This window comes from Vicia villosa, linkage group LG1 (assembly GCF_029867415.1).
Source record: "Vicia villosa cultivar HV-30 ecotype Madison, WI linkage group LG1, Vvil1.0, whole genome shotgun sequence".
Taxonomy (NCBI): Eukaryota; Viridiplantae; Streptophyta; class Magnoliopsida; order Fabales; family Fabaceae; genus Vicia; species Vicia villosa.
The window spans coordinates 91,810,195-91,826,150 of record NC_081180.1 but is presented as its reverse complement, the minus strand read 5'-3'; the positions used below and the strand labels follow the sequence as shown (position 1 = coordinate 91,826,150).

At 35.4% G+C, this 15,956-nt stretch overlaps 3 protein-coding genes across 4 annotated transcripts; 1 reads left to right on the top strand and 2 right to left on the bottom strand.

The window, feature by feature from the left end:
• Positions 1–1,056: 1,056 nt before the first annotated feature.
• LOC131643530 (dehydration-responsive element-binding protein 1A-like) lies at positions 1,057–2,266 on the top strand. Its single transcript, XM_058913776.1, has one exon. The coding sequence runs from the start codon at positions 1,384–1,386 to the stop codon at positions 1,993–1,995; it is 612 nt and encodes a 203-aa protein (XP_058769759.1). The 5' UTR covers positions 1,057–1,383; the 3' UTR covers positions 1,996–2,266.
• A 301-nt stretch (positions 2,267–2,567) lies between these two features.
• On the bottom strand, positions 2,568–9,734 carry LOC131643528 (valine--tRNA ligase, mitochondrial 1-like). Its single transcript, XM_058913775.1, has 20 exons — positions 9,508–9,734; positions 9,292–9,342; positions 9,026–9,207; positions 8,868–8,940; positions 8,293–8,358; positions 8,131–8,214; positions 7,903–7,980; positions 7,710–7,793; positions 7,322–7,401; positions 6,565–6,622; positions 6,039–6,341; positions 5,777–5,947; positions 5,344–5,543; positions 4,836–5,238; positions 4,476–4,727; positions 3,880–4,380; positions 3,688–3,779; positions 3,470–3,569; positions 3,221–3,363; positions 2,568–2,967 (listed from the first exon to the last, which is right to left on the bottom strand). Exons 1-20 carry the CDS (start codon positions 9,586–9,588, stop codon positions 2,823–2,825), a joined length of 3,147 nt encoding a protein of 1,048 aa, XP_058769758.1. The 5' UTR covers positions 9,589–9,734; the 3' UTR covers positions 2,568–2,822.
• A 2,545-nt stretch (positions 9,735–12,279) lies between these two features.
• LOC131643527 (calcium-dependent protein kinase 26) lies at positions 12,280–15,642 on the bottom strand. Of its 2 annotated transcripts, none has more exons than XM_058913773.1 (6): positions 15,458–15,642; positions 14,864–14,958; positions 14,040–14,758; positions 13,656–13,952; positions 12,967–13,371; positions 12,280–12,869 (listed from the first exon to the last, which is right to left on the bottom strand). In XM_058913773.1, exons 3-6 carry the CDS (start codon positions 14,623–14,625, stop codon positions 12,637–12,639), a joined length of 1,521 nt encoding a protein of 506 aa, XP_058769756.1. In that variant the 5' UTR covers positions 14,626–14,758; positions 14,864–14,958; positions 15,458–15,642; the 3' UTR covers positions 12,280–12,636. The 2 variants fall into 2 exon arrangements, with proteins under 2 accessions (XP_058769756.1, XP_058769757.1); XM_058913774.1 differs by having other exon boundaries at positions 14,864–14,953.
• Positions 15,643–15,956: the final 314 nt, after the last annotated feature.

Below are 15,956 nucleotides of genomic sequence, written 5' to 3'. Positions count from 1 at the left end.
TTTTTATTCTTCAATCAACTATAAAAAATTACATTAGTTGTACGTGACCCTTTTTTATATAGGATTTTATTTAAATGTTAAAAAATAAAAAGGACGGTTATGAACTGCCAACACTGTTTTGGAAAGCGTGGAGGAGATGTCAGAACTCGGAAGTTGCATTCAATGTTGAATCTCGTCGGTTTAGCTGTCGAAATTAAACTAATTTTACTCTTTTTTGTATCCACCCGCAACGTTATTACTCCACTGCCTAAACCAGAAAATGTCAACCCTCTATTATTTGGGCTTCGCTTCGGCCCAATCCTCAGACATCTCAAATCCAACCAAAAAAAAGTTAAATTTTGACAACCAATTAAATACTAGTAATATTTATCGATAATAAATGATGAAAAGCTCAAAAAGAAATCATCAATAAACGTATGCATAAGAAAAAAATGAAAGACATTGAAATCAACAATAAAGATACCCTTGCGTGCGTGGGGTAACCAAAAATATTTTTTTGTCTGTTTTGTAACATGTGCTTGCGAATTTGAACTCCAAGCATGAGCTGTACCAAAATCCAGCTTGTGCTGTATGTGATTTTGATACTAATATAGTTAAATATTCAGAAATCAGAACAGTCATAAGCTAAGAGTGTCTCCCCCTGGCCTGTACCAATATTTTATTTCCCTCACATTGAACTCAGCCAAACCAACCCACAGAATCTAACTCTAGTCCTTTGACAATTTACAATTCTCTCTCTACCACGTAGCAATGCCTTTAGATCACAATCCCAAATTTTATGATGTCATTATAACTTTATCACCATACTTATGTTTAAAATATACATACAAACTATTTTAAAACACAAATATTAAAATTTATTTTAAATAATAACGTAGACATGGACACATATGGAGTGACCAGCACAAAAGACACACTCCCTCTTCTAGTGTCCTTCTTCTCTTTTTCCTTCCTCTCACTTTCAGTCAAATTTAACCTTTTCTTATCCAAATACTATATTTCAAAAAACTCTAGAAACAACTATCTTGGGAAACAAAAAACCACACGTGTTAGATACAGAGTTTCTGAAAATAAACCCATGTCTCACTTTCATTTCCTTAACCGTCGTCCATACCGTGTGAAAAATCACTAGCTGTCTTCTCCTCATTCACAGAATACTAAACATCTTCACCATGTCACTTTCCTTCAACACACTTCATTTCTCACTCTTTATATATACCCCTTTCAATCCACACTTTTCCATTCAATATCAAAGCCACACAAATAACAAAAATAACAGAATAACAACTGCCAAGTACTACTACTATAACTAACTCTTATCCATAGAGTTTTTTTCTAACAGAATTAACAAACTTTCTTCTATTATCATTGTGTTATTACAACATGTTTACCAATAATCAAATTTTGGAGTCACATGATCCATGTTCATCTTCAGAGAGGTATCTTAAGCCGAAGAAACCTGCGGGGAGGAAAAAGTTCAGAGAAACGCGCCACCCGGTTTACCGTGGAGTCAGAAAGAGGGATTCTGGCAAGTGGGTGTGTGAAGTGAGAGAGCCTAACAAGAAGACAAGAATCTGGCTAGGGACATTTATTACTCCTGAGATGGCGGCGCGTGCGCATGATGTTGCCGCGATTGCGCTTAGAGGAGAGTCTGCTTCTCTTAATTTTGCTGACTCTGCTTGGAGGTTACCGGTTCCTGCTACGTCGGATGCGAGAGATATTCAAAAGGCGGCGGCGGAGGCAGCGGAGGCTTTCCGGCCGGAGACTAAGTTTCAGAACAGTGAGTATAGCCAGGAGAGAAAGGATAATGAATCATCAACGGTGAAGGTGGAAGCGGCGGAGACAGCGATGGAGCAACGAGAGGAAGAAGAGGATACAGTGCCGGAGTATTTAAGAAACATGGTTCTTATGTCTCCTGCACGTTACTGGGGGAACGAGTTTTGTTTTGATGACGTGGATTTTGTAGATACTGAAGTTTCATTATGGACTTTCTGAGTTTAATTCAAGAAAAATGCTAGTACCAAATTTAGGAATAACAACTATGTTTGTGTAGAAAATTGTAGGATAGTCTTTTACCAAAAATAACAATTTGTAATAGTGTCTATACTTCTGATTTTTTTACAAGTACAGATGCTATATGTAGGTTGAGAAAATAAAGTTCTTTTTTTGGGTGTTGATACTTGATAAGGTGTTAAAAAGTGTACATTAATTTTAAGAAGTGTACACAATCTTTTGCTGAAATTTTTTATATATTAATAATTTTAATAAAAGTTTTGGATTTGGATGATGTGTTATGACTTATGAGTATCCAAGCTAGTGATTAGCATCTACTATTTTTTGTTCTAACCCACTATGATTTTAAGCCAATCTTACATTAATCCACTCTAATTAAGATATTTGACTTCCTTGTTGATGCATTGTGGTGTGTAACCACAAGCTCAAGTTCTTTGGACCCAAGTCTAGAAATCATATTTATATTACTTTTCTAGGAAAAGAAATCATTTTTCAACTCTTCTAACATCATATTGATTAGCATCCACTCTTTTCAATATGCATTAACAACATAATTGGGCCCTTCAAGATAAATTGTGTTCATATTCTTACTACTCAACAAGGTCTTCACAATTCAAAGTTTATATTGTAACAATAGATGTGTCCATCTCATGACATTAGATTACCAAAATTTGTTTTTACTGCTAAATAAAATGTATAATGTAGGAGAGCCAAAAAATTAGGCCATAGAATGTGTACTTCAAACTAAAAATGGAACTTTCTCTGCCTCATGCAAGGAAAAATTAATCTTCAACCAAGTTGACTTGAAACTAGAGATTTAGTCCAGCCGTTTCCTCGAGCAATAAGCGCTCCTTTAGAGATACTAGCTTCTCCTCATTCTTTGATCGAATTTGTAGTGAAACCTTCTCTTCATAACCTGGAGCATTCATAATCTTCTCTAATCTTTCTATTTGCCTGCATAATAAAATCTCAAGTCTATAAGTTCAAGTTCTGTTGAAACCACCACATAAAGGAAATAATAAAGTGTAGTTCAAAAATTTTAGCTACAAATTTGAAACTCCACCGAAAATGTAAGCATGCTCAACTAATATATTGATTGATGTTGATTTAAGTCATATTGCAAATAACATATTATTCGCAACCTTTTTGTATCTATGACTTGGCCTATGTATAAAAGTATTCTCCAAAAACAGTGATATTAACGTACTTGTTTAGTTCATCTATCTTCTTCTTCCTTCCAAGCTCAGCTTCTGCAGAATTAACTCCTTGAAGCTCTAAATAAACAGAAATGCTTTCATTTACGACAGTAGTAGCGTATCCAGAAGGAACAGCTTCACTTTCGGTGATTACCTGTGAATCATATCATCGGCATTAAAGGTGGAAATATGTAACTCAAATGAAGTGGACGTGAATGAGATACATGCTTAACGATAACACAACAGCTTGTGCCACTTACGGTCAAAGAGGATAGATTAGCTAGTGTTGTAATCTCTAATTGATGGCTGTTAATAATCTCTGTAACCGCCTGTGCTCGGCAGAGAACAAAAGCCGGTCGCCTGGCAAAATAGTCATCATTGCCGAAATCAGCAAAGCACATCCGATAGAATAATAATTTAGTTAGTAGAGAAACTAATACAAGGTGCTGCTATTATAAGGGCATCGCCTCTGACATACCTGTCACGTCTCTCTTTTGCCAGTGACCTGAGAGACTTCACAGTAGACTCAATGAGGTACATCTCACTCTCAACCTTTTCATTATTCCAGCCCTGAGATTAAAAAAATAGAACAATTGAAGATTCGACTAAACAAACAATTATCTATTATTAAATTGACGGGGGAAGGTGCAAAATATTAAAACAAACTAACCTCTATAGCTGATGGATAATCAGCTATCATAATAGATTCTGCTCTCTTACATTCCTTGGGCGAAGGAAGGCGTTGCCACAATTCTTCCGTGACAAAAGGCATAAAAGGATGGAGCAATCGCAGGCCATTGTCCAAACAAAACCACAAAGTATCTTGAGCAAAGCGTCTTTCGGAAGTAAACTTGGGGTCGTTACCAGAAAAGTAAGGCTTGATCACTTCAATGAACACATCACACAATTGATACTGCCACCAAGAATACACAGCAGTAGTAGCTTGTGAAAATTCATATGATTCTAGAGACTTGGTTGTTTTCGATATGGTTTTATTCAACACAGACAGTATCCACTGGCAGCTAAACGGGAGAGCATCGGGAGACAAAGTTGCAGGAGGAATATAATCATCTCCCAGCTTGCTCATAGCAAATCGTACTGCATTCCATAATTTGTTACACCATTGGCGATACCCAACCACCCTTTGAATATCTAGGTTAATTTTGTCGGACTGAAATGAACGAAAACAGATGTTAATTGTTAAATCACAAAAGTTAGCTATGTTGATGCTAAAAAATATGTAAACAATTGGTAAGAGATTGACACCTGAGCTGTGTACGAGACCAGGGAAAAACGGAGAGCATCGGCGCCACATTCATCAATACCATTTGGAAAGTCCTTCTTCTGACCCTCTATGGCAACAGCTAATTCTTTAGGGTCAAGGTTACCGCCTTCTAACCTCTTGTGTAGACCTTCCAGTGATATCCCATTTATCACCTCAATGGGATCAATAACATTCCCCAAAGATTTAGACATCTTGCGTCCATGTGCATCACGAATCATAGGGTGCAAATAAATCTGCAAATAATTGTAAGTATTTATGTCAGAAGGCCATTGATAAAAACTTCTAGGCATGTACTAGATCGGTTAGCTTTGTTCAATTGATGAATGAGATAGTAACCTCACCTTGCTAAAAGGCACATCACCACCTAATTTCATTCCTAACATCACCATACGAGCAACCCAGAAAAAGAGGATATCATGGCCAGTTTCCAAAACAGAAGTTGGATAGAACGCCTTCAGGTCTTCTGAGTCATCAGGCCATCCCAGCACTGTTAACGGGAATAGACCAGAAGAAAACCATGTATCGAGAACGTCAGGATCCCGGGTTAAATTAAATTTCTTTCCATTATACTTCTGGTTAGCCTCATCCCGAGCTTCCTCTTCATTTCTAGCCACTACCCAATGGTCGTGGTAAGCACCCAATTCCTGCAGTGTATCATCTTCTAAAGTGACGTACCATGCAGGAATTTGGTGACCCCACCATAGCTGCCTTGAAATGCACCAATCACGTATGTTTTCTAGCCATCTGTAAAAGTTTAAATCTTAGACCACTTTCAGAGGAGTACTCTGAAAAATAAGTTGGGTAACTATTAAATATACAAAATTGCAAAAGGCAAACATATATAAGCACCTCTTCCAATCAGCCACATATTGTTTTGGAAAAATCTCTACTTTCTTGTTTTCCTCATCCGTGACAGCATGAAGAGCTTCCTTTGCGATATCACTGCAATTGACATACCACTGTGGCTTTATCATGGGCTCTATTACATCATTGCTTCTTGAACAGACACCGAGGCGCATCTCATTGTTTTCAGAACCTCTATAAAGGCCCTACATGAAAGGAAGCAAATGAAACATTGAATGGCCAATTATCGTGTTTCATTAAACAGAGACAAAGACAACTTTCCATTTAAGATACTGGATTTCACACCCGAACTTTCCAACACAATTTTTCCACATAACATGTGTTGCCTAAACACCAAATGGTTTCATATGAAACAGGTGTTAAATTAGTTGCCTAAGCACCAGAGAATTCTTATGAAAATAGATTTCTATAACAATACCTTCTTTCGTAAAGCTTCTGTTATTGCTTCCCTGGCTTCAAATCGTGGCATGTTCAAAAATTCAGAGCCTCCATTGGAATTTATTTTCCCATCATCAGTGAAAACATTAATAAATTCAAGGTTGTGACGTTTCCCAACCTCAAAATCATTAGGATCATGGGCTGGTGTAATCTGCAAGCCATAAAGAAAGCATTGTAACATTTACAACATCGCTTGAGAAATAACAGATGAAACTTTTAACCTTAAATAAACTAGTGATCACCTTCACAGCACCTGTCCCGAACTTTGGATCAACAAGAATAGCATCACAAATTATAGGAAGTTTCCTTCCATTAAATGGGTGAACAGCATATTTTCCATGAAATTGGCTGTACCGGTCATCAGAAGGATGTACAGCAATAGCAGAGTCACCAAGCATAGTTTCTATCCTAGTTGTGGCAACAACAACTTCACCTAGGTCCCCTTCCAAAGTGTATGCAAATTTTGTTAAAACTCCAAATTCAACAGGTTTGTCGTATCCCGGAACCTTTAGTAGGGTCCTTTCTTTTATATCAATATAATCCACCTGCATGCAACAAGCAATTATATTTAATTTCTTTCTTTAACTTTTGAAACAGAAAATGTTAGTATTGTTAGTAATTGTAGTATTATGCTGAGAGCGCGGATCGAACTCTCAACATCCTTATCACTTCATTCCCTATTACTTATATACCCTTACTAAGTAATTACATTAATACATTAAATATGCAACACAACAAATGAAGAAGCTAAGTACATCCATCACATACCTCAATATCAGATATTGCCGTTCGCAACACACAATCCCAATTCACTAACCGTAAGTCCCTGTAACAAGGACAAAAGAGTAATATTAAGTATAAGATGGGATATAAGAAACTGAAAAGTTGAGGGAGCACCCGAAACAAAATACAACAGTAATGAAAAAAATGCTTAAAAAAAGTAGTATCTACAAAAGATTCACTTATTCATAAATGTTAAGAAAACTTGAAAGGGCACTCAGCTCAATAAACAGAATCACATCAGCATGATATTTTAATTTGACTTGCTCTACATAAATATATGATATGATTTTACTTTGCCAGCCAAGAAGTTTCCAAGTCCACTAAAATATATAGGCCTATACTGAAGCTTCAATTATATCATGTTTCCAAAATATGGCCTTAGTCCATGTGATTCTTGTTTTGACTACAGATCCATCGTGGCGGGAAGCTTATCTAAAGCTTTTTTGCCTTATACTAGCAACATGTGTGTGGGAGAGGCGGAGCAAGAGATTGAAGGGGAAACATACAGTAAAAAGATCCGAGACAGTTACAGGCACAACTATATTTGCATTGGTCTTTATGTAAATATTAGTGCAGTCCTTATCAGGTACCCTATATTGTTTCCAACAATGTATTGACTAAAACTCATTCTTATGCAATCAAGGATCTCAATAAGTTGTGTACTATAAAATTAAAATTGAAAGGAAATATATGAATAAAAGCATTACGTAAAGACTATACATATTATCAACATCCATCTCACCTATAGACAAGGCCTTGCTTGTAAAGCTTCACAAAAGCCTCTGTTACACCCTTAGATCTTTTGTCATCCATTGTGAAGCACTGGCAAGATAGAGCAAGACTTAGAATAGAATAGAAAGCAGATGCTTATGAAAGGCAGTTATCACACTTCAAAAGAAAAATAATGATGAAAAATAGCTATTTAACTCCCATTGGACAGGCTTTATTTTAGTTATCTTACTTCATTGTAGATTTTTGCACAAGTTTTTAATCAGGGCGTAACTACACACTCAGCACAATGGATTGTTCTATACTCCTTTTGAGCTTATTTTCTTTCCATTTCAACAGATTCTCCATACATGCACACACATGCACAAAACGGTATAACACTAAACAGATTACATATTTACCTCACGGGACCAATCCAAAGATGCTCCTAATCGGCGTAATTGTTGCAAAATTGTGCCCCCGTGCTTGTTTTTCCATTCCCAAACCTACTTTTACCAATATTCACTACAGCATGTCAGAAGAGTCAGAACTAACAGAGAAAATATCAAGCATCAAATTATTAAGAACTTTGACTGCAAAGACTATTCAACATGCCTCTTCAATAAATTTTTCACGGCCCAAATCATGCCTGGTTAGTTGCCTTTCACGCATTATCTTTTTCTCTACAACTACCTGCGCATAATAATAACATGATTTAACGACATCAAATCCAACCCTGAGTCAAACAAGGGGTCCTTCCCCTACCGCCAAATAACAAAAAACCACAATAGATGGTAAATTACAAAAAAGCTGATGAACAACATATCAATTTGCAAACAATACCTGTGTAGCAATTCCAGCATGATCCATCCCAGGAACCCACAAAGTATTGTATCCAGACATTCTTCGCCAACGAATCATTGTATCCTGCAAGTAATATACCACACTGCCATTACCTGTTATAAACAGAAAAACTGAACTGTGAAAAAGGGAATTCTGTAATACCTCTATTGCAGCTGTTAGAGCATGACCTATATGGAGAGCACCTGTCACGTTTGGTGGAGGCAAAACCTAAAATTATAGCACAGTGAGATTCTAAATACATAAAAAGGGAGCATAAAAAAACGTAACTTTTCCATATCATTTGATTTTGAACAGCCATTCTGTATGTACCTAGGAAGCAGAGACAAGATTATAGCTTAATCTTTTCACAATTACAGCAGGATCAATAAAATGCAATAAAGATAACCATTGATTAAGAGCACAAAATTTGAGAATCTCTTTGCGGCATTTCAACCGACACCATCAAAAACCAATAGGAATACAATTCATTTCTGAAACTTCTTAACCTATACGGTAAGCCACTCTAACAAATGAACTGATACAGTTTCATTTTTCCTAAGAAAGATCACATCACACTCCATAAGCCACATGTGAGTTGTTCTCACGTTTAAATCTCGAATAATACATAACTGTCTTTAGTGCATGCACCAAAATTGAATTATTTTTAACTCTAGTAGCAAAACCGAAACAACACTAACTTCACACGGCATCATAATAAAGCTCAAGAACACACTTACAATAACAAAAGACGGTTTAGTGCTGCTAGCATCTGCCACAAAATACTTCGATTTCTCCCACCATTCATACCACCTAATAGCACAAAACATAAAACATAAGCATTTCATATAATTGAAAGCTAACAACTAACAACCACGGAAACTAATTCACCACTCACGATTTCTCAACTGCAGTCGGATTATACTGTTTCGCCAATTGCCGTGACATTTGCTTCTTATCACCCAATGTAGTCTCCGGATCAATGTAATCAGCCGGATTCTCATCCTCCGCACCGCGTTTCACAGCTTTCTTTTCGCTCTTTTTGGAAGCATTGGCTGCTGATTGTTGCGCTTGTTGTTGCTGAAACCAAAAGCAATAAAATAAAAAACTCACCAAACAATACATACGAGATATAGTCAATGAAGAATACACATGAATACTCACCTGAGCTTGCTTCTGAAGAAACTTCTCCTTTTTCAATTGCTTCTCCCTTGCCTAAGAAAAAAGCAATAAAATTGTCACATCAGAAAACAAGAATGAAAACCCATTATTTTTAGCTACAAATAAAGGGTTTAAGAAATAAAAGGATTGAAAAAGCATCGATTTTTAATCCTATTAATGCAAATCGAATCTGGGTTATTGAGGGATGAGATTGAAAACCTTTTCGTCCTTTTTCTTCTTCTTCTCGGGGTCTTCGGGTGCTGGTGGAGCTTGGTCTTTCTTGATATCGGTGGAGTCCATTGGTGAAGAGTGAGGATTGTTGTGGGTGTGGAGTGTGCGAAGTAGGGAAAGGAAATGACGGCGCTGGGGAAATGGAGGATAGAGCAAACGGAGTCAGAGATGGAGCATAGAGGAAAAGAAACCTTGGTAGCACTAACGTACAACAGGAACCTGCTTACCTTAACTGGGTAAAACCTCTGTAGAAACGGGTCGGGTATCTTCATTTTCTTTTTGGAGCTTGGGTAGTGTGTGGATTTAAGAAAAATAAAATGGGTTAAAAGGTTACTTTTTTAGAAAAATATTTTATAACTTTAAAAACATTTTATATATTTTAGAAAACATATAAATAAAATATATAATAATCTATAATACAAGAAAGGAAGTTGTGTCTATAATTCTACCAAGTCATGGATTTTGAGACATTTTATGTCCAAATATTACTTTTTTTCATCTAAACTATTATATTACACCATCTGGTTACTACTTCTATATGCTTTCACTTTTTATTATAATCAAACTGGGTCAGCAACGATTGGTTCAAAAAAGTAAACTATGTTTTCTAATTTTTTGTCTTCTACAAAGGTATAATCAGAAAAATTCTCCCTCTACTTTCAAATTTAAATCTTCTTTGCAAAAATAATCTCCTTCATCTATTGCATCATCAATATATGTTCTTCTTCATGGTTTTGTTGATTTCAATTCGCACATGTATTTTCTTCTTACTAACTTAAATGAAACAGCCTCCTGGTGGATCTGAAACTGAAACCACCATATCTGAAATCAAAACCACTGGATCTTATATCAAACCCATTAGATTTGAAATCAACACTCGTCTTATATGTTTTTTTTTTGTTTTCGGTTTTGTTGGAATTCTCATTAGTTTCTTACTTGCATATATTTTGTTTATTTACTTTGAGCCTACAGATTTTGAAGTTTGTATTGTTGTAGCATTCAACATTAATCTTTATCTTAAAAGTTAAAACTCATGTTTGAGGTTTTTACTTTGTTATATGTATTCAATATGATCCTGAAATAAAACAGCGGAAGGAGCAAAAATTATTTCTGGTAAATAATTAATCATACCGATTTTGTTTTTTTATTTAGGATATTTAATTTTCAATCTTTTGATTTATTATTTTAAACATATTTGGATGGATATTCTCAAAATTTAAATATAAGTGAGTTGGGGACATACTTGAAAGTAGCTTCTTAAGAAAAATGTTTTGAGATCAAGGTGTGAGCACATTCCATAAATTACGAAAGATCCAAGAGTTTTCATTAAGGATACATTTGTACTCTTCAATTATTTCCATGGTAATATGTAATAGACCTTTCTCGGCCTCCACAATCTTCAAACCAACCAGATTACACTAGATGTTTGCTAGGTCGGTGCTTAATGATTTTTTTGGACAAGTTTATGAGAAAGAATCTTCTTGTCAATGTAGTTCTTGCATCACTTTGAGCCATCTTGGACGTCATTATCATCATAAGGAGAAAGAAAATCCAACTTATTGTTAATTTGAGTCCCAAGGCTTCGTCTTTTTTACTGTTGCAATGTTTTGATTTGTTGAGAATTATACATGCGACCCCAGAATTATACATGTCACTCCCCCAATGTATGCTTTAACCATTATACCCTTACTTAAAAATCCTAATTTTTAAAAAATATGCGTTTCTACCGAAAATTTGGGGGGTGTACCAAAAATTTCGAAAAAAAACTGAATTTTTTAAAATTTCTGAGTTTTTATCGAAAATTTCGAAAAAATTACCGGATTTTTCGAAATTGTCGGTAATTTTTGCAAAAAAAAAATAAAAATTGGACTACCATAAATTTAAAATTTCCGGTAATACAAAATATATATATATATATATATATATATATATATATATATATATATATATATATATATATATATATATATATATCCTAAAAATTTTAAAAAATTCTACCGAAAATTTCATTCTTCACCCCTACTAACTTGCTCAAAGATAATTTTAGAATAAAAAAATATGGGGGTGGCAGGTCTAATTTAGGGTTGGTATGTATAATTCTCTAATTTGTTGTGTTGCATATTCAACTAAGTAATACCACTACAATCCCTCTCATGAAGAATTAAAGGAAGGTGTAGAGTTTTAGGTGTGAAGGCCGAAGGGACGGTTAAGAACCTGAAAAAACCAAGGGCATTTGCCCATATCAAGGTGAGGGAAAATTTAAATCTTTGAAGACACGAAGCAAAAAAACATGTGATAACCATCAAAAGGGAAGAAAGAGGCATCCACACCAAACAAAGGGAGGCGACTAGGCATCACTAACTCTAAGATTTGTGTTCTTTTAAAAGTGGGAGAATCTTAAATGTTTGGGGTGGAATCCTTCGAATGACATTGTTTGGTTTGAGTAAAAAAAGCTTTTTAAAAATAAACTTTCAAGTCTAACAATAGTTTGTAGAAAACATTATATTTTCACATAGACATGCATTTTTCATTTAACCTCCGAAAATAGCTCAACAAAAGAAGATAAAGTGTGATCTCTCAGCATTCAAGAGAGACAAATACATGAGACATTTAAATAGAATGAATATGAATGATAAAAGATTGCACTTTACTCTCTTGTGCATAAATCACAGACTTGAGAGAATTCATTCCAGGTTCAACATGCCCAATAAACAAGCATTGTGAAGTTTACTGCATATTGTCATATCACTGCTGCTGCAATTACCAAAAATCACCTCCCCACAACAGAATTATACTTACAATAACTTAACACATTAATTTACAGTTCATTTCCAAACATTTCAATTACACCAAAGTAACACTTGATTACCATCAAGATTCAATTTCGGCGAAATTCTCGTAACTCACTCATGATAATTATCAACATGAGAACACAAATGAAATGTTCGCAATAACAGACCAATTAGAACCACAACAAGATTAGAAACAACTAAACCACAACTCGCACAAACCAGACCACAACTAACCACAACAATGCAAACTTAAGAAAGATGTACAATCTGTTAGACAGGCAAAATTCGCACCACACCAGACCAATCTGTCCAGAAATATATCCTTTCAACAGACAAGAGATGAATTTGGTGATGTAGGAAGTTGTGTGCATGATAACCATCGAATGACGGATTCGGTCACCACAAGATCAAGTTGCTCACACTCGCCGAGTCCAATTGTCCGGTTTCTCTTGCTGTGGAATCCCAATGTCCGGTTACAATTTGTTCCGCATGCCCTTTTAGTCTCTATAGGCTTGTGATCCTTTTCTTTAACATCATTTCCAAGGCAAAGAGGAGAATCTAGTAGTAGAAGCAATAGTATATTTATCACATAATAAGCTAAAAAAAGAATCAATAATAATAAAATATTCATTTAAACAAAAAACTCTATACATACCTTTAGCAATAGCATTTACTTCTGACGCGTTAGAATCGAACTCGAATATAAGACTCTTTTGCTCGACAGAAGAACTAGGGCTGAGAAATGCAAAGCTAGGCATAGAGGAAACAGGAGTAGAAAATTCCAAACCAATTGGACCTCCCGAGCTTTGAAATGAAAACCCGCCAGAAGCAGAAAAAGGCGTCACTGGTTCCACGAAAATGGAAGAAAACGATGATTTGCATGAGAACATAGGTGATTGAGCGTCGCATGCAGGTGAACCACCGCCAAAACTGATGTCATTATTTCTGGACATAAATGAAGAGAATGAGTCGCCGCCGACATGCCACTCTCCGCAATTTTCGACTCTATTTTCACTTAGTTGTTCCAGATTTGTTGGATCACTTTCCATCCAGCAATGGTCTATAAAGGAAAAGTTGGTATCAAAATTATTAAAAAAATAAAGATTATTAAAATATACTTGTTGCTTTAAATAGATTTTCTTTTTTGTTATCAACAGCAAATCAATATTCTTTATTATATTCCATCATTGAGTGATAATCTACATCTCAATTGAACAGTCATTCTAATGTTTCAACAACTCAAAAATTTTATTTTCATTCCGCGAACACCTACAATTATGAATATGAATCAAGTCGCTTCGGCAAATAGGCATGAACAGCAAAAGAAAAGCATGTGTAACTTACCCAAAACCTCTTGGGCAGTGAGCCTTTGAGAAGATTCTACGCAAAGCATTCGCCTTATTAAATCCTTAGCAGATTCAGAGATCCGACTCCAAGGTTCAGGAGGGAACCTCAAATCGGCAGCCTTAACAGCTTCAAATATTCGCGACTTTGTCTTCCCCCAAAACGGCGGCATCCCACTCAACAGAATGTAAAGAATAACCCCAGCACTCCAAATATCCGCAGCCTGGTTATATGCACCCGCCAATACCTCTGGAGCTATATAAAATGGACTCCCAACTAAACCATGCAAACTCTGTCCTGTTTAAACAAACCCAAATATTTGAAGATGAAAACCGCGCATTATAGAAGAATAATATTTGCAAAGGAAGCAAATAAAGTAAGTACCAGGCTTAATGTAGGTCGCAAGACCAAAGTCGGCCAATTTAATTGGAGACGAGAAGGATTTAGTTGCTAAGAGAATGTTTTCGGGCTTCAAATCTCGGTGAACAACGCCGTTTTCGTGACAGTATAAAACCATCTGCATTAGATGTCTAAAGAGAACCATGCCTTCAGATTCAGAAAACCTCCCATGCTTCTCTAACAAATGAAACAGCTCCCCTCCAGCACAAAGCTCCATCACCAAGTGAACAAAATCTTCCTCTTCATAAACTGCCTTAAGATCTACAACGTTTGGGTGCCCAGACAACTTTGCCATGATCTCGATCTCAAGTTTAACACTTTGCATATCATCTGAAGTCACCAACCTATCTTTAGCAATTGATTTGCATGCCAAAACCTCTCCGGTTGTTTTGTCTGAGCATGTTCTAATGACACCAAATTGTCCCCAGCCCAACTGCTCCCCAAGAATGTATCGGTCTTTCAAATTGGAAGTTTGCTTTGCGTTCAATATGGTTTCGGTCAAGTTTGCTACTTTGTAACAATTGAATGAAGTTGAGCCTTCGCTGCTGCTGCCCCTCTCGGCAACAGCCATAATGATTTGTTATCACTCAACAAAACCTAATAACAGGCAATTTACCCAATGAGTCGTCTTTCTTAAAGATCGTCCGGTGATAGCAACAACCACTTTGACAAAATAAGTGTCAAACTTGAGCTTCTTGTTTGCACTGTCACCCCCCAAAACCGCACTTTAAGTCAAATCCACGAAGATAATCACTATAAGTGTAAAGGACGGAATGTCATGAATCTGAAGAGTACAAGAAGAGTTTAACCTCAGCAAGACGTCTCGAAAGTTTAACCTCAGCAACACTTCTCGAAAGTTTAACAACCTCAACAACACTCTCTTCTTCCCTCTACAGCAGCTGATCTGCAAAAACAATCAGAATCAAATTCACACTATTCAATCACTGTATAGTAGCTCTTTCTCTTTAAGGTAAATGCAAAAATAGCATAGAGTTAAGGTCAAAAAGTTACAATCAATGATGATTTGAGGTTACCCTAGTTAAGACTTGACAAAAATAACTAAGAACAGGTTGTAGCAAAAACCCTTTAGAGAAATTAAAAGCAAAAGCTAAAAAATTAACTTTTTTTTAGTAGAAGAGATACCTAGACAAAAATTCCAATCAGAATTATCAACAAGGACATGTACGGTCCTCAATAAACTCAAAAACAAACACACCCACAAAAAAACAAAACCTAAAAGCCAATAACCATTCAAAAAAAACTGAAACGGAACAAACCCATCAAAATTCAACCGAAACTAAACAACACAGATCCAATACGAATCCACGAATCTCCACCGAAGCTTACAATTTTTTTTTTTTAAATGGTACAAAAAAGAAGGACAAGGAAAGAGAGAGAGGAACCTGGTGTGAGAGGGAGAAGAGAGAAGGAGTTCGTCGGAGAAGTGGCTGAGCTGAGCTACGGTGGACCCCGGAGACCGCTGCTTTAGCCGAAATGAAACCTTATTTTGGTTGCTTTGTTTTGTTTTTGTTATGTCTTTTCAAATATCAAACAAAACAACAACAATGAAACCAATTGACACTATTTTAAGTTTAGGTTTAGTTTAAGTCTACTCCCTATTTTATCTCATATATATAAAATTTTACTCTTTATATTTTATAATTTTGTAATTTTGGTCACTAACTCTATATATATATATATATATATATATATATATATATATATATATATATATATATATATATATATATATATATATATATATATATATATATATATATATATATATATATATATATATATATATATATATATATATATATATATATATATATATATATATATATATATATATATATATATATATATATATATATATATATATTTTGACACTAACTCTAT

What these genes read in the sequence shown, in the direction of transcription:
- LOC131643530 (XM_058913776.1), top strand. Translation starts at nt 1,384, where the DNA reads ATGTTTACCAATAATCAAATTTTGGAGTCACATGATCCATGTTCATCT.
- LOC131643528 (XM_058913775.1), bottom strand. Translation starts at nt 9,588, where the DNA reads ATGGACTCCACCGATATCAAGAAAGACCAAGCTCCACCAGCACCCGAA. An exon ending in ATGCTGGAATTGCTACACAG is followed by an intron (nt 7,981 to 8,130) that starts GTATTGTTTGCA and finishes TATTATGCGCAG; the next exon opens with GTAGTTGTAGAGAAAAAGAT. An exon ending in TGGTCTCGTACACAGCTCAG is followed by an intron (nt 4,381 to 4,475) that starts GTGTCAATCTCT and finishes CGTTCATTTCAG; the next exon opens with TCCGACAAAATTAACCTAGA.
- LOC131643527 (XM_058913773.1), bottom strand. Translation starts at nt 14,625, where the DNA reads ATGGCTGTTGCCGAGAGGGGCAGCAGCAGCGAAGGCTCAACTTCATTC. An exon ending in TGCGACCTACATTAAGCCTG is followed by an intron (nt 13,953 to 14,039) that starts GTACTTACTTTA and finishes TTGTTTAAACAG; the next exon opens with GACAGAGTTTGCATGGTTTA. An exon ending in AGTAAATGCTATTGCTAAAG is followed by an intron (nt 12,870 to 12,966) that starts GTATGTATAGAG and finishes TTCTACTACTAG; the next exon opens with ATTCTCCTCTTTGCCTTGGA.